The sequence below is a fragment of the Phasianus colchicus genome, chromosome 2, assembly GCF_987193195.1.
Source record: "Phasianus colchicus chromosome 2, bPhaCol1.hap1.1, whole genome shotgun sequence".
Taxonomy (NCBI): domain Eukaryota; kingdom Metazoa; phylum Chordata; class Aves; order Galliformes; family Phasianidae; genus Phasianus; species Phasianus colchicus.
Genome location: NC_143437.1, coordinates 104467397 through 104488439, shown reverse-complemented (window position 1 = coordinate 104488439; position 21043 = coordinate 104467397). Strand labels below are relative to the sequence as shown.

Below are 21043 nucleotides of genomic sequence, written 5' to 3'. Positions count from 1 at the left end.
CAAGGACAGAAGTCAAATCACGGAATCAGAGCCACGAAGCTCATCGAGATCTCTGTGGTCATCAACCCATCGTGACGGCCATGCTCAGAGAACCACAGAATCATTCAGATTGGAAAAGATGTCTGAGATCATAAGTCCATCCCCAGCCCATCCCACCATGCCCACTGACCACCACATCTCCACTTTCCCTGAGCACCTAAACTCACATGGCAGGGCCTGTTTGCAGCAGATCAGCTGTCTGGCACCCACTCACAGGATAAAAACTCAAAAAAAAAAAAAAAAAAGAATGACTTTTATGAGTGAGTTTGATTGTTTTGTCAAGGATTACTCACTAACCTGCCTGTGGTAGTCCATAATATTCACTTTAATAAAATATTTGCACTCTTCAGCGCTCATAAATTTCCCCAATATTTCAGGGCGTTTCTAAACAAAATTAACCCCGGCGCAGGGAGCGTCTCAGCTCATTGCTTTCAGGCTTTCCGACACTACTTATTGCATTGGCTCAGCCCCAAAATGAGCAAAGGAATGCAAGGGCACTGCAGCGTTTGGATTGTATATGTGTGAAATTCTAAACACAGATGATGTAGGCTAGGCGGGTGACCTATACATCCGTGGAGAGTGCAACTTGATTTCCGACTTGACAGCTTTCTGTTGAAATGAAGGGGATGGATGGGGGCCTGTAGGCTACATGCAGTGGAAATCTGGTGCAGGGCAAGCCGTGAGGCTGTGGGAGAAGTCACTCAGCGTGGGCCTTGGGAATTATCCTGAGAAGATCAGTGTCAAGAGCTGCCGTGTAGTTCTTAAATAAGGACAGAAAAGAAGATGGTATCATAGAATCACAGAATAACTGGGTTGGAAGGGACTTAAAGACCATAGAGCCATGGAATGGTTGGGTTGGAAGGGACTTAAAGACCATAGAGCCATGGAATGGTTGGGTTGGAAGGGACTTAAAGACCATAGAGCCATGGAATGGTTGGGTTGGAAGGGACTTAAAGACCATAGAGCCATGGAATGGTTGGGTTGGAAGGGACTTAAAGACCATAGAGCCATGGAATGGTTGGGTTGGAAGGGACTTAAAGACCATAGAGCCATGGAATGGTTGGGTTGGAAGGGACTTAAAGACCATAGAGCCATGGAATGGTTGGGTTGGAAGAGACTTAAAGATCATAGAGCCATGGAATGGTTGGGTTGGAAGGGACCTTACAGCCCCCCACCCCCCCCCAACCCCACTCCTGCCATGGGCTGGGTGCTCCCCAGCAGCTCAGGCTGCTCAGGGCTCATCCACTGCCTCAGGCACCTCCAGGGATGGGGCACCCACAGCTCTGGGCAGCTCATCACCCTCTGCATAAAGAATTTCCCTATAACATCTATCCTGAATTTCCCCTCTTTTATAGAAAATGCAAGTTAGAAAGTGAACATGCATGATATGCAGATGAAAAGCCTGTTCCCATTTCACTTTCTAATGAAGATTCCTGCTTTTCCTCGGATGCCGTTTGACATTGTCTGATTTCCTTAATTTCCTACAGCGAAGATACAGAACAAAAAATGAGTGTTGTAGGCCACGCATTTACGTTCTTTTCATTTCTGATCCATTTCTGCAGCGTTTTCTGGAGTTAGTTATTTGGGGCATGATGAGTTGTTTACTTGTCTAAATCGCTTCTCTAAGAAAATGTTAGCTTTTTATAGGTACACGAGATCTCTTTTATTTTAATCTATTCACGGGAATATGTTAGACGATAAAGCACATTAAAGTCAACGTAAATTCCTTGCAAAGCAAATGTTCTTAGTTTCTCGGTAGGATCACAGAATCATACAAACAAACGTGGGTCCTTCTGGGGTCATCTACCCCAGCTTCCCTGGAAGCAGAACTGCTGATGGGTATGGCGGATGGAGCAGACACCTCCAGAGGCCCTTTTCCATTCAGTGAGAGATGTTACTGTCCCTTCTTCCCATCAGAACACGTCTTTTTCTGATGCAAAGCCTAGAGCTGTTTTTTTTCAGGAGATATTTAGGGCTTTTCAGGTTAAACCTCAGAGCTGCTGTATGCAAGTCTTGATAAACTGGGGCCAGTCCATCCGAGTCAGCTCCCAAACATTTCAGGAGCTGGGTCAGGGCTTTCCTTGGCTGTTTTTATCAGTGGAAATACATCTTCTGCATCCCATTTCCAGAAGTATTTCAGGATGCTTAACGTTGCACTCTTCTTCCCATAACCCAACTGCATCAGAGAGGAACTTAAAAGCCTGCTCACGGTTCTGCTGCAACGAACCCCAGAGCTTCCTGTGCACACACTGCCGTGCGCCCTGCGTTGGGTTCACTTCAACAACCTCAGAGCAGCCTCAGCTCAGTATTTACGACCTGCCCTGTTCCTTCCTTCAGCCTTTGGAGGAGGAGGAAGGCTGTAGGAGTGATTTATTGCTTTCCCATTCCGCCTCGGGAACAGCTCCTGAACTCATCCATTATCTGTCCGTGCCTCCTCCATCCCCGTCCCCTGCCCACGCGTCCGCCCACCGCTTCCTCCTATGGGGCCCAGCCCGGCACCTGCGGTTCACATTACGACCGCCCGTGCTGGGGGGACTCCTCAGCTCTTCCCTTCCGCTTCCGCATGTGTCTGCGTGCACCAGATGTCTTTATTGCTTTCTCAGTCAATAATCTGCTTTCTAGGACACCGGGCTGTACGGTCCCACCGCTGCTTTCTGGTTTTCCCAAATCGTGCTCGTGGTTCGCAAACAACGGCAGCGTACAGACAGCTCACGTGTTCTCCTTTCTCTTTGCTGTATGGTTATGCATCACAAATGTTGCCTAAAGGTCATGCACCATTTTTCCACACATGTAATTCTTCCACGGGAGTGGAAACACCCAAGCAATGCATGAGAACCACATTTGCTGTATAAAGTACAAGAAGAGTGAGATCGATATGTAGAATAGTTTTATTTTGCCTGGAATTAGAGAATTTCAGGTTGGACACTAGGAAACATTTATTCTCGTAATGAGCAGTGATGCAGTGGCACAGCTGCCCAGGGAGGTGGTGGGGTCACCAAGTCTGGAGGTGTTCCAGAACCGTGGGGATGTGGCACTGAGGGATGTGGACAGTGGGCATGGTGGGGTGGGCTGGGGTTGGACTTGGGGACCTTAGAGGTCTTCTCCAACCTCAGTGATTCCACAATTCTGTGATTCACTGCCTGAGAGCCCCACGAAGGCGACTTGCGCCCCAGAGCTTTCAGATCCTCTTTTGGCCAACAGGTGCTGCAGGTCACATCAGCAGGGGCTGCTGCACAGCAGGAAGCACGGTGCTGCCCCCAAGCTGCTCTCCATGCCACATTGGCTGTGTGCCGTCACCAGCTTTTCTCGAAATCACTCAGATTTCCAGGAACTGCGTCACTGTGAGAGTGAGGGACGTTCCCAGCCCCTCTGCTCTAGTTGTTGCCGTATGCAAATTGGCACAGCCCATCTGCGTGCCCAACGATTGAGAAAAACAATTTCAGTTCCTTGGGCACTTGTTCTAAGAACGCAGATTTAGTTGACGTGTCTCAAAGGCACGTGGCAGTAGAATACAGGTGTCGCCAGGGCTGGAGGCTGGGCTGGGGCTGGGAGCATGGAGCTTGGGGGGTCCTTCAGGGGAGGTTTAGGTTAGATGTAAGGAGGAAATTATTTCCTCTGAGGTGATGCCCAGGTGAACCAATGGCCCCATCCATTGAGTTGCTCAAGGCTCTGTGCAGCCTGAGCTAATAGGGGGCAACCAGCCCGTGGCTGGGAGTGGGGCTGTGGGGGATGTGAGGCCCTTTCCAACCCGACAATTCTGTGGTTCTGTGATCTTTAAAGTTCCTTCCAACTCAACCATTCTATCATTCTATGATTGCAGTCCCAGTGAGCGCACATCTGGGGAGTGCCACGGCCCAGATGTGGAGATGCATGGAGCTGGCCCTGCATCTGGCTGGCAGCTTGGGCAGAGGCACAGCTTTATCCACTCGATGGAGCTGATGATGTTTCCTGTGTATTTGTTTTATTTGCAAACCATTTTATCTTTGCAAGACCATTTCTCTCCTGCAGCAGCCGTCTCCCCTGCCAGCGCCATGAGAATATTTCGCTCGCTTCTTTCACTCCATGTGTTATCAGTGCAGTTTCAAACCAACAGTTTTGCACACTGGCGGGTTTTTGTGCCCGGAGCGCTGGGCACAGTGCAGCGGTGTTGCAGGGTTGCCCTGGTAACTGGTGCACGTCAAAGGGAGCAAAGGATGCACGAGTCGGAGGAAAGGAAGCAAACAGAATGGCACAAACAGAATGAGTTTGGTCAGGGGTTGTGCAGCTTTCATGTGATTTTTTTTGTGGGTAGTTTTCCCCTCATCCATGGTAGCACAGCTTAAATATAAATACAGGTTAAGGTCGTCAATCATGGCTAGCAAAGCATGGCAGAGCTGGTCGTGAACTGAGCAAGAGGGTGTAGAGTGTGCTGAGGTTGAAATTGCTGCAGAGAATGCCTGGGTTGTAGGATCACAGAGCACTGGGATGATCAGGGCAGCTCTGGATAGTTAAAGAACAGCCAGAAAAAAAAGTTGTTTTTTTTATTTTGTTTTTAATGCGTTTTTTAGGAACAAGTATTAATGAATCTCTTGCATGGCACTTGTGGGCTTGCTCAGCCCCTCATCGTGCATTTGCTGTTCCTGGATGCTGTAAAGCTAAGCTTTTGGTTTTCTAACCTCATTGTCCAACAGCGGTTAGCTGTGTACAAAGCAGGCTGCAGAGCATGGTTGCATGCTTCACAACATTATTTTTAGACGCTGACCCAAAACAAGTGTAAGAAGTGCACACTGTGTCTCCGTGCAGGCGCAAGCAGCGGGCTCGGCGCACTCGTCACCCACCCACGGAGCCGGCCGCCCGCTGCCCATGCCCGTCAGATCCACCTCTGCTGGCTCCACACCAACACACGGCCCCCAGGACATCGGGGACATGCAAGAAGCTTTCACACAAGGTGAGCATCTCATGGAGCAGGGAATGGGGCAGCCCAGCGCCGGCCCCTTTGCTGTGCTCCAGACCAAAGGAATTGCGGCGCGTTGTTATTCTTTCCGACCTGAAGGGTTCTCCCATCCTAGAAAGTTATCCGATAATTGTAGAGTCATAGAATTGAGTGGTTTGGGTTGGAAGGCACTTTAAAATCCACCCAACCCAGCCATTGCCATGAGGACATATCCATTGACCGGGTGCCCAGAGCCCCATCCAGCCTGGCCTTTGGCACTGGCAGGGATGGGACGCCCACAGATCCTCTGTGCCAGGGCCTCACTGCCCTCTAGGTAAAGAATTTCCCCCTAACATCTGGCTTCAGTCTTTCCTCCTTTGGTTTAAAGCCATCCCTCCTTGTCCTGTCACTATCAGACTAATGCCGACAGGGAAGGAAAGATGGGAGGATCATAGCAAAGATGAAGAAGGACACATACTTTGTATAAATAATACTGGACTTGAAGGTCCTTTCCAACCCAGCTGACTCTCTGGTTATGGGACTGAATGTTTTCTTGTTCCCTTTCTCCAGTTCTTGCCTGGGATCTCAGCTCCTTCTTACTTCCTTCGTACCTTTTCTAGATGTTACACCACTTGTGTTTGAAAAAAAATACCAGTTTTTGGCCTAAGCTCATTGGTGCCAATCTATGGGTACAACCTGATCTGGCCAACCTCATGGAGCTGTAGGTGTCCCTGCTCATGAGATGACTTTTAGAAGTTCCTTCCAACTCAAAAGATTCTGTGATTCTTTGATTGAATTGTGTGATTTTATAATTCTATGACTGAGCTGCAGATGTCCCTGCTCATTGCAGGGGAGTTGGACTGGGTGGTCTTCCAACTCAAGGTCCCTTCCATCTCAAACAATTCTGTGATTCTACAAGAAGAACGAGCTTATTGGGTAGCTTCAACTGCATTTCCCTATGTACACCTCACCCCCTAATCCTTTGATAAAACCAAAACGGTCGGATCAAATGGGTTAGCTGTCCATTTCTGAATAATTCAGCTTAGAGTGCTTTGAAGAGCACCAGGGCAGCAGTTGACAGATATTTTCACTCCCCAGCTTCTGTAGGTAGTGTGAGTTCATATATAGCTGCTATTGGTTTAAAAAAAAATAAACTTCTGCAGTCATGCATTGCAAACGTCATTGTGGGCTCAAGAAGTGCTTCAGGATTTGAAGACAACCAGATGAAACAGAAACCTTGTGCACTCAGTCCAGACCTCTGCCTCTTCCTCACAGAGGGGAGAGGGAGAAAAATGGAGGTTCCACCCTCAGGATGTTGGGAAAAGGCAAGTAAAAGCATTACTTGGGTCTGATGTCAGGAAGGCTGGCAAAGAAGAGGTTTTCTACCTTTAGGGAGCCATCACACTGCAAAAAATGAGGGAGTTGGTTCTTCAGTCCTGCCCTCTACATCTCCAGAGGCCAAGCTGTTCAGTTCCATAAAAGATGACAACTTGTATCTCATGCTTTCGTTATCTGGAGGTGGAATTTTCTCATTCATGAGCATATTTCTTGCTGAGTAGGGGAGATGGTGAATGTCAGATATTCTGTCAGACAGATGTTCTCCTGTCAATGGTGGTGATGGGTTGTCTGGAATTGATGATCTTAGTGATCTTTTCCAACCTTAATGGATGTTGAATCCACGGCACACTGAAGTGAGGACTACAAGCCTTCAGCCCTCAGTGCTTAGTGAAGGGAAAAGGCTCTGTTGGTTGTTCTCCAAAATTTCAGCTGGTGAGTAGGTCATATGGTGGAAGAAGTCCAGTATGGAAGTGCAAAGTATCTGCAGCTCATAGAATCACGAAATCATTAAGACTGGAAAAGACCACTGAAATCATCAAGTCCAACCATCAACCCATCACTACTCAACTTGGAGAAGGAAATCCTTTCTTCTGACCCCACCAGCAGAAACAAGCTTGGAGAAGCTGTGGGTGCCCCATCCCTGGAAGTACCCAAGGCCCTGGGCAGTCCGATCTGCTCGGTGGCAACCAGCCCACTGCAGGAAGTGGGAACTGGATGGGCTGAAAGAACCCTTCCAAGCCAACCATTCTATGATTCTCTGATCTTTAAGGACCCTTCCAACCAACCATTCTATGATTCTCTGATCTCTCTAAGCGCTTCCAGAGACGAAGCAGGAGCCGCGTTCCAGGAGGCGCGGTGCCAAACACCAGCGGCACGGCTCCATCTGCTGCTGTGGGTGGCCCTGGCGCCTCCTCTTCATCCCCCCAACGAGTCAAGAGCCTCATCCCACTCCTTCAACAGCTGCCCGTCCTTCCCCTGCAGATCAGCTTTCTATTCTCCAGGCTGCACGCAGCGGTGCAGTGAGTCCCACCAGGCACTGGGAAAATCTGCTGTATCTGGTTCATCATTTTCCCCTTTGGTTTTTTAATGAGGAAAGCACAAAGAGGCAAAATGATCTCCTTTCTGCAGCTACGAGTAATGAACACAAGATTGCCATAGTACAGTAACTGCCCTACTTGATTCTTTTTATTTTACAGTAGTGCTTTGGCATCAAAATGTGCTTTCTATCCATCTGCATTTGGAGACACAGAAGAAGCGATGTTCCCTCTGCACAGTGTGCAGGCTTCAACTCCTGGCTCTGGTACAAGCTCATGGAATGAACCGGGGCTCATTCCGGCTTCGGAGGAGCACAGTCTTCACTCGTTCCTGTCAATATTGCCCAAAGAGAAAAATTTTCTTTTTTTCCAGGTTTTTAACACCTTAGTATCTCTATACAATGCATGGCAGGTATTGCATAGGGCTGTTGTAGTGCTAAGGGCTTGGATAGCACCTACATCCTGACAGTATGGTGGTGGTGGCTGTGGCTCAGAGGAGCAAATTATCCATAGGCAATGCTTTCAGAACAAAACCTCTTGAAAGGTTCCATTTATTTTACTTTTTTTTTTTTTTTTTTTTTTTAACCAAAGCATTTAAATTATCTCTGTGAACTCCTGCATATCTTACAAAATGAGAGAAAAGAGAAAAAGTGGGTGAAGGTCTCATTCCTGCTCACTTTCTCATTGCCAGGACTGCCAACATCATCGCTCCCACCCCATGTCAGAGGGGAAATCAGCAGGAAATGTTTGCAGAACCAAATCTTATGGTCCCTAACAGAATACATTTCCTTCAACGGTGCCCTCTTGGTCTTCCACTTGGCCACTGGGAGAAAACAGCATTAGAATAAAGCCCAACAGCTGGTAAACCTTTTGCAAGAGAACATGGTCAGCAGGCTCTGTAATAAGTTTCCGGGAATGATCTTTCCGGGAAGGCAATCTGCACAATTAGTGCTATTTCATATCAATCATGCAAAATCAGACAAATTCTAAGCAAGTGGAGAACGCAGGAAGCAGGATAAAATGTCTGTGTGTTCACATAATAAAATAATTTAATGCCACCAGCCAGAAGGGCCTCCATTGGCAGTGGGTGTCCGGATGAGTTCGTTAAAGTTGGTGTTTGTTTGTTTGTGTAGCTGCCAGAGCATCACGCCACGAGCACAGTGCTGGACACTTGGCAGCCCAACACAGAGGACAGAGATGTGTTGATGGAATGTGCATGGGCTCCAAGATATATGCTGACCATGCTGACATCCATGGTTTATGTTAACATCCACAGGTGGTGTTGACATCCATCCATGGGTCGTGTTGACATCCATCCATGAGTTGTGTTGAAGTCCATGGGTTGTGCTGGCATCCATCCATGGGCCACGTTAACATCTATGGGCCATGCAGACATTCACGAGCCATGTTGGTATCCATGGACCGTGCTGATGGCCAACACAGAGCTTAGCAGCTGGTAACTGCACAGCACCACGGTTAATGACAAAATCACACAGAGGGCTCAAAGCCATTGCAGCATTTGGGAGATGAATGAGATGGGAAATATCTGGAACAAGACAGGCACTCAACTTCAAGCATCTTGAGCTGACGTAGGAGTGCTGCCCTCATCAAGGAGAAAAGCAATGCAGTAGCTAATTAGCAAGCAGACACTAGGCAGCCAGGCAGAGTGGGAGCATTCCAGAGCAAATCCAGATCTTGGGGCCTTCCGACGCAGCTGGGTGCAGCACTACTGCTCTCCTGAGCAAGGATTCCTGGTGGGGCTCTGCTGCGTGGAGCTGAGCTCTGTGGGTCTGAGCTCCATGGGTATCAGGATCTGTGAGACAGGAAGGCTGTGTGCATCTGCTTTACCCGCCGTGTGTTTGCTCTGCTCCCAGGAACAAGGAGGAACCTGCGCAACGACCTGCTGGTGGCCGCCGACTCCATCACCAACACGATGTCATCGCTGGTGAAGGAGCTGCACTCAGGTAAAAGGAGAGAGATTTGTCTTCAGATTTATTTTTTATAAAAATTCTATTTAAGGCGTAACGCAAGATTATGCGTTCATTTCTTCAACAATAAAATGAAAAATCATCTTTTATGGCTAGCGTTGTTGAGAACTCCAAATGCCATCTGAATAGGATTTCCATCGATTTTATCACTGATGGTTAAGGTCACATTCTGCAGATAGAAGCCTGGCTGCTGATTCTTGGAGCAGACTAACACCTCGCTGCTGCGCTCCTGCTGCTATTGATCTGCATGTGTGCAATAGCAGGAGCTCCCCATGGCTTGGGCACCGCTCGGAAATGCTGCTTTCCTGAAGGTCAGATCTCCTGAGCAGGGCACGAGCTGCTGAGCAATGGCAGTGCTGGCAGCAGATGTGGCATGCAATGCAGCTGCGGGGCATGAGGGAGTGAAAAGGAAATTAATTACATGCTCTTGCTTGATGATATAGAATCATAGAGTCATAGAATCATTAAGGTTGGAAAAGCCAAGATCATCAAGCCCAACCACCAATCCATCTCCACCATACCACTAAACTGTGTCCTTAAATGGAATCATAGAATCACTGAGCATGAAGAGGACTTCCAAGGTGATCAAGTCCAACCATCAATGCATCCACCACCGTGCCCACTAACCCATGTCCCTAAATGGAATCATAGAATGCTGTGAGGCTCTGGTATGAGACTTCACGGGTCCTGGTGCTCCTGCTGACGCTCCTGCTGCTTTGCAAGTAAAGCAGATATCAGTGTGCAGGCCACTTTGATCTGAAAGTCTTCAAATTGTGCCCTTTATTGTGGAGCTTTCTGTCTCTCTTTGCACTCAGCAGTGTGTGAAGTGGGCACTGCGTGTAACAACTGTCACCTGTTTGCCCAGAGCTCAGGGAGATGTTGCACACAGATACAAGCCACCATCTACAGAAGAATGTGACCTTCTGTTCCTATGCTCTGCAATATAAATATGAGCTTTGTCATAAATCCTCGTCAGCTGAAACAGGGCTCAGTGGAATGGGTATGGAGCAAAAACCCAGCCTTGGGCACAGCCTGGCCCCAGGGTCCTGAGAGCACAAGCAGGCAAACAGCAGTTCCATGAAGGCACCTCAGGGCTTCCACCTCAGATCAAGATGAAATCATTTCTTTCTTCCATAAAGCCATTTCCTTTTTCCATAAACCATTTCTTTTTTCCATAGAAATACTTCCACTTTTTAGATTTGATTTTAGCCTAAAACCTGTGATTTCCGCATGTCTCAGTTCTCTCATGTACATGTCTCATCCATGTTTGATTTTTTTCTTCTTGAAGCAGAGGAAGAAGATGAAGAAGAAATGGAAAAAATGCAGAACGGGAAGGATCAAGGTAAGGGAAGAAATCATGTCTCTGAGCTGTGAATCACAGAATGATAGAATGATTGGGTTGGAAGGGTCACAGAGCCATAGAATGAGTTGGAAGGAACCTTAAAGATCATAGAGCCATGGAGAACTTGAGTTGGAAGGGACCTTAAAGATCATAGAGCCATAGGATGGTTGGGATGGAAGGGACATTAAAGATCATAGAGCCATAGGATGGTTGGGATGGAAGGGACATTAAAGATCATAGAGCCGTAGAATGGTTGGGTTGGAAGGGACCTTAAAGATCATAGAGCCGTAGGATGGTTGGGGTGGAAGGGACCTTGAAGACTGTCTAGTTCTGATCCTCCTGCTGCACATTTTCGGATCTGCTCGTCCCCAGGGGTCAGTTTGCTTTCTCCATTCCAATTCCCCAAAGGTGACTTTTGGTGTCAGAGTGCCACCACGGCTGTTCCCGCAGTGCGCATCCAGGTTTAGGGAACATTTTTCTTTAACAAAGCCCCGCACAGATATTTTTAATGTGTAAGAGGAGGAGGAAGAGCTGCTCCAAGTGCTGCAGGAGCACTGCTGTGGATGAGTAGATAGAAAAACAACAGCCCCACACGTGGGCTGGGTACCCGTGCAGCACCGCCTCATACGACCTTGTCCGGATGGGCGCTCAGCATCGCCCACAGGCGATGATCCCATGTGGGTTGCTCATGGCTCCCTTTCATCTCCACCATCCCCAGAGGTTTTTCTGTCTCGTTGAGCCAAGCCTCATTCCAGCAGTGACAAACTTGGATTTTTTATCCTTTTTCTTTTGTTTTTGTTGTTCTATGCATATTTTCCTTCTGGCTGAGAAGAAGCAAAGGGGATCACGTTTCGCACTAAAATTCCTCATTTTCCTGAGTCTTCCAGTCCAGTGCTTTCAGGTGCCTGGGAATGCTCAGCTTCCTGATGGTTTGTCCATCAGCGTTCGGCATTGTCAGCATGCGTGAAGAAATGCGCCGAGTCTGATCTCAGCTTTCAAAGCAGTATGGCGTTGGCTCTAAATCACAGGACTCTCTCTGTCCTAGAACATTCCTCTTAAGCTAAATAGTTGAGATGCTTAGCAGATGACCCTTCTGCTTTTTTTTTTTTTTTCTTTTCCCAAATGTGCATCGCATCTTGCATGGGAAAAAAGGGGAAGGGGGTTTTGAGATGGGATGTGTGGTGGAGACGTAGTAGGACAAATCCTATTACTCACTGCAGCAGCATTGGGGAACGGAGACATAACCCAAAGCAGGACTTGGTCCAAAAGCCATTGTGTGGAATGTAAATATTATCTCTGCCAGAAATTAAGTGATTTTTTAACGTGGCAGAGATAGCGAGATGAAAAGCTGGCCAAGAAATCAAGGAATGATCGATAACGAAGGCGCAGTCCTCCTGCAGCCCAGGAGGTGGTGGAGGCACCTCCAGACTCCGAGTGCTGGTGGCCATGGGGAGCCCTTTTCTGGGATTTATTGGGTTGCCAGGGAGAACGTGCTTACAGGTTTAACTGAGGCTCCTCTCCTGTATTCCAAAGGGCCGGAGATTGATCCCAGTGTCTTCAGAGATGTTTGCAGCTGAAGAGCTGCTCAGTAGAGCAATGAGAGATGGAGAGGTTGAGTTTAGGACAAGAGAGAATGGCTTCAAGTAGCACCACAAGAGGTCTGTGTTGGAGATTAGGAAAATTTCTTCTCACCAGTAAGACTGGTGATGCAGTGGCACAGCTGCCCAGGGAGATGGTGGGGTCACCAAACCTGGAGGTGTTCAAGGAACGTGGGGATGTGACACTGAAGGATGTGGGCAGGGGGCATGGTGGGGTGGGTTGGGGTTGGGCTTGTGGATCTCAGAGGTCTTTTCCAACCTGAATTATTCTGTGATTCTATTCAGGGACATGGTTAGTGGGCATGGTGGTGGTGATGGGTTGGACTGGATGATCGTGGGTGTCTTTTCCAACCTTCACAATTCTATGATTCAGTGATTATTCATTTTACAGGAAATACAATTGCCTGTTTTATGGATGTATCTTTTTTCTGTGTTGCAGGTTAGACGGACAACCACGGGCTGTACAGCAATTCAGGTGAGCCTGGACATATCTCTCCCAACCTTCTGCCTTTCTCCTTCCTTTTCTGCTTCTCTACAAGACGAGGAGAGTTTTCCTCCCACCACTCTGCACCTATTCCAAAGGATGCTGGGTTTTCCTAGTTATGACCTAATTCAGCTCCTGCTACAGACAGTGGGAAAACATCATTAACTTCAGTGAAAGCAGAATTACTGCCGTTATCTTTTCTTTTATTAGCATTACTTTTACACTGAGAGGCCTCGGCCAGGAAATCGGAGTCTATTGCGACGGACGCTATCCAGATGTACTAAAAATACAATCTCTACCCTCAAAGAGCTGGCACTTTGTGTTATAATAAGGCACAGCAGATGGACAGACAAACAGGTGCTGGGGAGCATGAGACTGTGTCGGCGGAGAAAGGCTGAGCCTCACGCTCACAATGCCTCCGAGGCACCTGGGGCAGATCCCTATCATTTCCCCACTGAAAAACGTAGGAGGGCACCGGGTTGGGTTTCCACACTGCATAGTATTTGCCTGATGCACAGTGCTGATCTCTGAACGCTGGCAGTGGGAAGCAACAGGGTTCCTGCAGCCAAAACACGCGGCGTGGGCGCACATGTGGGTTCGCAGAGGTCAATGGGGATCCCATTCCTGGATCTTCTTCCATTGTGCTGGAAGCTTGTACATTGATGAGAATCCAAAGAGCAGAACAAGAATCCCACCTCCACATTGTCCATTGGGATCCAGCCCATGTTAGCCAAATAGAATTAGGCGCAACCGCTGCAAAACACAATTCTGCATGATAAAACCAGCACCATTGTGCACTGAAGGTAATGTGCAAAGCAGAGAAACAAAGCTTTTGCCCTTTCTGCCTCCCTGCCATTTTAGTCATGGATAGAGATAACCTGAAAGCAGCTTCAGAGTTCCTCTGATAGTTTTTACATTAGAAATTCAAGTCCTGTCTCGGCTGGGAAACAATCTGGTAACTGAAGAAGGAGCGAAATGATGCCATTAGAGGGGATGTTGGCAGTGTGGAGCTCTTTGTGTGTCTGTGCATGGCAGTCCCTTTGTGCCCCTTGGACTCTAATGGCTGCTCTGCACTTTGCTGTATGGGGGACAGCTGGGACATGGCTGTCCCTTGCCACAGAGCAGGGGCTGAAGCACCAGGGGTGGTGCTGAAAAGCACAAAATGGAGAAAAGTGAGACAATAAAGGCAAGAAACAATTTCAGGGCTTCTTTATCCTCCAGAAGGGGCGATGAATGGAACTGAACGGTCTTTAGGGACTTTTCCAACCCAACCCATTCTGTGGGTATTCTTTAGGGTCCCTCCAACCCAAATCACTTTTTGGGTGTTCTTTAGGGTCCCTCCAACCCAAACCACTCTACGGGTGTTCTTTAGAGTCCTTCCAACCCAAACAATTCTATGGGTATTCTTTAGGGTCCCTCCAACCCAAACCGCTCTATGATTCTGTGATTCCATGGTTCAGTGCCAATGGGCTCAGTCTCTGTTTCCTGTGGTGCAGGCACAGGGGGCTCTCAGTGAGCTCGTGCCCCGAAGACGTCCCCGCGCCGCTGGGAGAGGCACGTTCCGGCCGACCCATCACCATCGCGCGACTGTGATCGACGTTGACCTCCCAGCCGACCGAGGGCTTTCCCCGTGGGCATTTGCCTCTTAGGCCATTGCATGTACTGTTTTCCTCAGTGTGTTTACTAACGATAATCAGACAGTGCCCCATCGAACTCTGCCATTTGCGGGAGGTTCAAGAAAAAGGCAATACTCCCTGCTCCCGCTACGCGTTCCGATCTGTTGGATTTCCCACCCAACAGCGGCACCATCACATCTCATGCTGGCTGTTTCCTCTTGGCTCCTGCCCTTTGCTGTGCATGACAAAAATGAGGTTTGCACCGTTGGGGTCTCTTTGCGTGTAAAGCAGGGGCGACTCTTGAGTGTGGACCATTCAGACCCACCTAGAAGCACTGCTCCGCTGTTGGGTTGCTGTTGTATTTGATGTTACGTTGTCCTCTGTAAGTGATGGCGTGTCAGGGGGGAATGAGCAGTGGGAGGACCCCAGACCAGTGCCTCTTCTTTAAACTGTTACCAAATGTCCCCTTGCAGGCAGGAAATTCAGGGATGAGCAGCTCTGGGTTGGCATCAGCATCTCTGTGTTCATTCTTGAGAGCCGAGCTGGTTTTGTTTAAAATTAAGAGAAAGAGCAGAGTTGTGTAGTCTGAGGCTGGGAGCTCACCGCCGTCTGGGTGCTTAGGAAACATTGCAATCAGTTCCAATCACACCATTTTGGGTTTTTTTTTTTTCCCCTCGGTGCTCTGGAATGTTATTTTTAGTGGAAGGAGCTGAGTGCCCTAATGCAGCCATAAATATTTATCAGGGGTGATGAATGGGAAGGAGCGATAAAGCCCGAAGCCAATGGCAGCCAGTGCTCCATGGAGAGCTCTCGTTGGGTACCTGCAGCCCTTTGGGAGAGCAGAAATAAACAGACGTGGTGGCCACAGCCTGAGCCAAGTGTAAATATTGTGAGCGAGCTGTCAGGGAGGGGAGAGAAGTGATGAGAACCCGACTCAGCACGTGCATGGCGCGTGAGACACGGATAAGCGGGGCATCCTCATGACTACTCCTTTTTTTTTTTTTTGTATTATTGCTCACTCCATGACTTCCCCTTCTTACTTTGGCGGATATGGGTCAGTAGGCAAGGAGTGGCAGGTTAGGGTTGGGTTTGGTGACCTTTGAGGTCTTTTCCAACCGGAATAATTCTATGGTTCTATGATTCTGTTTAGGGATGTGGTTAGCAGGCACGGTGGCGATGGGTTGGCAGCTGGACACGGTGATGGTGGAGGTCTTTCCCAACCAGAATGATCCTGTGGCTAACCATGTAGGCAGCCATGGTGGTGCTGGGTTGACAGTTGGACGTGATGACTCAGCTTTTCCAACCTTCATCCATGTTGGGAAGCAAACCCTACAGCTTGCTTGCGCTTAACTGGGAACATTGCAAACCTTCTGCTTGCCTTCACGATCACCGCCTTAACCCTTGCAGGAAGAACGCTGCACACCACGCTTTCCCCAAGCTGCGAGCTGTGCCATCATGGCTCCAGCACGTGTGCATCTTTCCTTTCAAATTCGGGGTTCATTTCTTGTGCACACCATGGGGTTTGGTAGCTCAATCGGCACCGGTGCCCGGAGCGCGTGGTGGGGAGATGGGAGTGCCATTGGTAAGAACCTGTGAACTGGAAGCCATGTTCTGTCATCTGCCAAATACTGAATAAATTCATCTCATCCCTACAGGGTGTCTCGTCCCTCAGCCATGTGAAAAAAGAAGCAGGAATATTCCTGGAAAAGCAAAATAAATTTTAAGAAAGGGTTGTAGTAGGAAATCACTGCATAGCATGGAAGCAGCTGCCAACGCTTCGCTGCATATTCATACGGAATGGCAGAGCTGGGGATTATCCGCGTTGGTCATGGGCGCGGGTCGCTGGGAGCAGACAGAGCAGCCTGTGTTCAGGGCCACAGCCCCGCCAGATGTTGGCCCGCCGCACCGCACATCTGGATGGGGCCAGGGTGGGCCACAGCTTGGGGGCTTCGCACTGCTCCAGGCTGCGCTCCCACCCCATGTGCCCCATGGAGACCCCATGCACCCCGTACAGACACAGGGACCACCATGTGTTCCATGGAAACCCCATGCATTCCAGGGAGAACCAGGGATCCCGTATGCTCCATAGAAACCCCATGAGATACATGAAGATCTCACGTGCCCCATGGAGATCCCATGCACTCCGTAGAGACTCAGGGACCCCCATGTGCTCCATGGGGATACAAGGACCCCATGTGCCCCATGAAGACCCCGTGCACCCCATGGAAACTCAGGAGCAGAGGAAGGGGGGGTGCTGGCCTCCCCTCTTTGCACGGTTGGGTGATCTCGGTGTAAGCGCTCTGACCCTGGGGCGCCAGGGATGGGATTTGTGCTCGTTTGCAGCATTTAATGACCACCCGGGGCTGCATTATCCGCTCCCACTCTCATCCATCACCGTAAAATTAATTCCTCTGCCACAAGCTGGGAGCCGCGGCCTTCCTCCAGCCCTCCTCCTCCTCCTCCTCCTCCTCCTCTGCCCCGCACCCACCCGGCATTAATGATTGATGGGGAAGGAATGGGGAGCGCCCATGGGGTTATCGGGGCGATCACAGCGCAAACACCACACGGGAGCCATGGGCACGGGGACAGCCCCAGGGTGTGGGGGTCCCTGTCCTCAGCCCCCACCATGGGGACATGGCGTGGCACTGGGATAGGGCATGCTAATGGGATGTGGCACGGCACCGGGATGCGGCACAGCACTGGGATGTGACACGGCACAAGGAAGCAGCACAGCGCAGGGCTGTACGATACCCACCGGGACTGAGAGGGTCTACAGCTGTGTCCCCCCCCCTCCCTCCTCCTGCTGCAGAGATGCTCAGCACTCAGGGAGCTGCGTAGGCTTTGGGGCTGACACACCCCACGGGGGACGCCCGGTGCCCACGGCCCCACACACTGCAGCTGCACCAGAGCGTGACGAAGGCTGAGTCAGCGGCTGACCGTGTGTCACCGGCTTAATTTGGCTCCCACCCGCTCGGCAAGATGCAGTAATCCATCCCCAAACCCTCAGAGAGCTGCCTCCAAATTGGCACCTGTCAGTGGGATGGGATGGGGATGGGATGGGGACAGGGATGGGGAAGGGGTGGGGTTGGGACAGGGGTGGGGATGGGGTGGGAACAAGGATGGAGATGGGATGGGATAGGATAGATGGGGATGGGGATGGGGATGGGGATGGGGTTAGGGATGAGGATAGGGATGGGGATTGAGTGAGGATGGAGCTGCCCATCCCAACCCTGCTCTGTGCTGTGGGGTGGGAGATTTATGGCCATAGGAAACGTCTTGCCAGGAGCCCGCTGCCCTCCCACAGCCCACATTGACCTCTCCTGTCATGTAGAGATTTAAGCCCAGGATAATTGCATCCATTAACCTAAAGGGAGCCGCTGGGCTGGGAGTGCCCGTGGCTGCCCAAGGAGCACGGTGGGATGGGGAATCCCAATGGGGATAGGGAATGCTGGTAACCCCAGTGGGGGAAAGGCAGAAATCCCAATGGGACTGGTTGCCCCAATGGGATGAGGAATTGCAGGAATCCCAATGGGACTGGTTGCCCCAATGGGATGAGGAATTGCAGGAATCCCAATGGGGATGGGAAGTGCTGGGAACCCCAGTGGGGACAGGGCAATACAGGAATCCCAGTGGGGATGGGGAACACCAATGGGGATAGGGAAAGGCAGGAACCCCAATGGGATGGGGAACCTCAGTGGGGATGGGGAAGGCCAGAAACACCAATGGAGATAGGAAACCACAACAGGGATGGGCAAACCTCCATGGTTCTGTGACTCTGTGATTCCAAGGTCTCACCCAAGCAGGATGGTTCCTTGGCTGTGCCCCTGTCCCCGTCCCCAGTGCCGACACCACAGCCAATGGGTGACAGGAAGAGGTGGCAAAACCCAACCAACACTTTTTTGCATCAACATTTCCTTTCTCATGGGGGTTTCAAACCGGGTGGAAAAGGCTCTGTCTTTGGCACGAGTCATGTTTTCCATCCTGAAAACTGTCAGCAAAGCAGCGCTGAGGGGTGAGGCCTTCTGACGAGGAGGGGAGCGCCTCAGGAAGCGTTTTGATGAGGAGCAGCCAACGTTGCTGCAGACAGAGCTGCACCGCGGCCAGGGAGCAGCGCCAGATGTGCGGCAGCTGCAGCCCAGATGCCCCCACCCCACTGCTGCTCCTCCGGGAACCGGGGGGGAGAAAGGCCTTACAACAAACGGGTGTGGGCAGATCCGCCGTTGTGCAAATGCACCCGTGTGCAAATGTGCCCGTGTGTAAACCTGTGAGTAAATACACTCGTCTCCACGCACCTCCAGGGCACCCACCTGCACTTTTGCAACACTACACGAGGAAAAGCCGCAGGGCCCGTGTTCAGGGGAGGAAGGGTGTGCCAAGGAGGGAGCAATTAGGGGATGGCTTCAGGATATGGGAAAGCGCTCCCACTGCAAGCAGGCTCAGCAAGAATGAGAGTGATGAAAAATAAGGCTGTGCCTGGAGTGCTGTTTTGGGATGGGGAACGCAAACAGTGGTTCAGTGGGATGGGATGGGGATGGGGATGGGGATGGGGATGGGGATGGGGATGGGGATGGGGATGGGGATGGGGATGGGGATGGGATGGGGGTATGGGATGGGGATGGGGATGAGATTGGGACCATCCCTGCCCATCCCCACATTCAAGAACACCATCAGAGTAGGAGTGGCTTCCCCTGCAGCACTGAGTGAGACACTCACATGAAGCCAGGGGAATGTCACATTAATTATGATTATTAATTAATGCCTTATTTTACAGTGCCCCCATGTGCACCGTGCATCTTCCAGCACTGGGCCCTCCCTGAGGACGTTCCTTCGGGCACAGCTTACGGGCTCAGTCAGGGTTAGGGTCGGGGTCAGCAGCACAGCTCAGCGTGGCTTTGGCCCAGCACTGCACGGCACGGTCAGATTCAGCCCAGTTTGTCCCGGCCCAGCTCAGCCCAACGCAACACGGCACGGCTCGGCACGGCCCGGCCCGGCCCTGCACACCTTGAATTGCTTCAGCCCGGCCTGGCTGGGCGCTGCGTGTCCTGCACTGCCCTGACCCGATGCGGTCCAGCCTGGCACGGCTCAGCTCGGTTTGGCGCTGCATCAACAACTCAGCGCTCGGACCGAGCACGGCGCGGCTCAGCACGGCTCAGCACGGCTTGGCACCTCCTGGCTCCAACCGCATCGGCAGCGCCTTGGGGCCGCTCCATCCCCGTCCCCATCCCGTCCCTACCCCACCCCGTAGGTGCGGACGGGCATTAGGACCGCACGCGGCCGCCGGGCGGTTCAGCTCCGCTTTGCGGCAGTGGAGGCGGTGGCGGCGGAGCGCTGCGGGAGGGGCCCCGCCGGGCGGTTCGGCTCCGCTCGGCTCGGCCCGGCTCCGCTCGGCTCCGCTCGGCCCCGCTCGGCCCCGCACCGCCCCGCACCGCCCCGCAGCGCTCCGCCGGGCCCCGCAGCGCCCCAGGTAACCCCGCACCCCGCACCACCCCCCCCCCCCGGCCCGGGGCAGGAAAAGATGGCAGCGGCCCTCCTCCCCCCCCAACCCCCCCCCCGCGTCCTTGAGCGCCCGACGGCGGCTGAAGGGCAGCGGGTTGGGGGGGGGGGCGGCTGGGTGCGGGAGGGGGAGGGCTTCCGGGGGTGGGGGGGGTGGGTTGTAAGGGGTTCTGTGCTGGGGGGGGGATGCGGGGTTTGGGGGGGTGCGGGAGGGGCTGCGGGTGCGGGAGCCGTGAGCCCCGCTGCGCCCTGTGCCCCCTCCTGCCTGCACCTTGCCTGCTCCCTGCCTGCACCCCGTGCGCCCTTCCTGCCTGCACCCTGCCCGCTGTTCCCCCCTGCTGTACCCTCTGCCCCCTTCCAGCGTCCTGCCCTCACCCCTGCCCGCTCCCAGCCCGTCCCTTGCTCGCTCCCCGTGCCTCCTGCCCGCCCCCTGCCTGCCCTGTGATCCCTACCTGCCCGTGCCCCCCGTTCCCTGCTCGCCCCCCATTGCCCCCCCGCCCTCCCCCCAGCAGCTCCGGCCCCGAGGCGAACTTCACCCCGCCGCCCGCGGAAAGTTTCTTTCCGAGGAAATAAGAATACCCCTAAAAAAAAAAAAAAGGAAAAAAACAAACCCCCAACCCAGTCAAACTACAGCTAAAGCAGTGACCCGGGGCCGCAGGTGGCAGGGGGGGAACAGCCCCAGTGTCACCCAGCTCGGTGCCACACTCCCCCTCTCCTCCCCACCTCCCACCCTGACCCTTTTATTTTATTTCCTATTTATATTCTATTATTTTCTTTCCACGTGAACCCCGCGGGCCGAGGAAACGTTCCTCCATGCTCAGTTCCTCTTTCTCTCCGTCCCTTCCCTCCGGGTGACGTCGGCGGTGTCACCGCGGGGTGAGCGCAGCCCCATGGGGCGCACGGTGGGGACGGGCACCGGGAGTGGCACCGAGCTGGGCCAGCCCCCCCTTAACCTCCAGGATCCCCCCCAGCAAATAGGGGGTGCCCCCAAAGCGCCGGTGTCGCCATTGCCCTCCCGGTGTCCCCATCCCATTGGCAGCCTGTCTGTGCCCTTGCCAGTGTCGCTGTTTTGCAGGCTGTGCTTAGGCCTGCAGCTTGGGTTTCGGTTTGCTTGCAGTGTGGCTTTGCAGTGCAGGGCGGTGCAGTGTGGTGCAGTGCATCGCTGTCCAGGGTGCAGCACTGTGCAGTGCGTTGTGCCC

General features: G+C 51.9%; 1 protein-coding gene across 5 annotated transcripts in view; it reads left to right on the top strand.

The window, feature by feature from the left end:
- DTNB (dystrobrevin beta) overlaps nt 1-15948 on the top strand; it is a 140361-nt gene extending 124413 nt beyond the window's left edge. For 2 of the 5 annotated variants that reach the window (XR_016464559.1, XR_016464558.1), the window contains 6 exons: nt 4822-4966; nt 9198-9287; nt 10600-10653; nt 12187-12311; nt 12691-12726; nt 14232-15948. Coding sequence is in view for 3 of the 5 variants with exons in the window: in XM_090136486.1 (XP_089992612.1) it covers nt 5-349 (345 nt within the window). In the remaining 2 variants the exon portion in view is untranslated. The other 3 variants (XM_090136489.1, XM_090136487.1, XM_090136486.1) reach the window with 3 other exon arrangements.
- Nucleotides 15949-21043: the final 5095 nt, after the last annotated feature.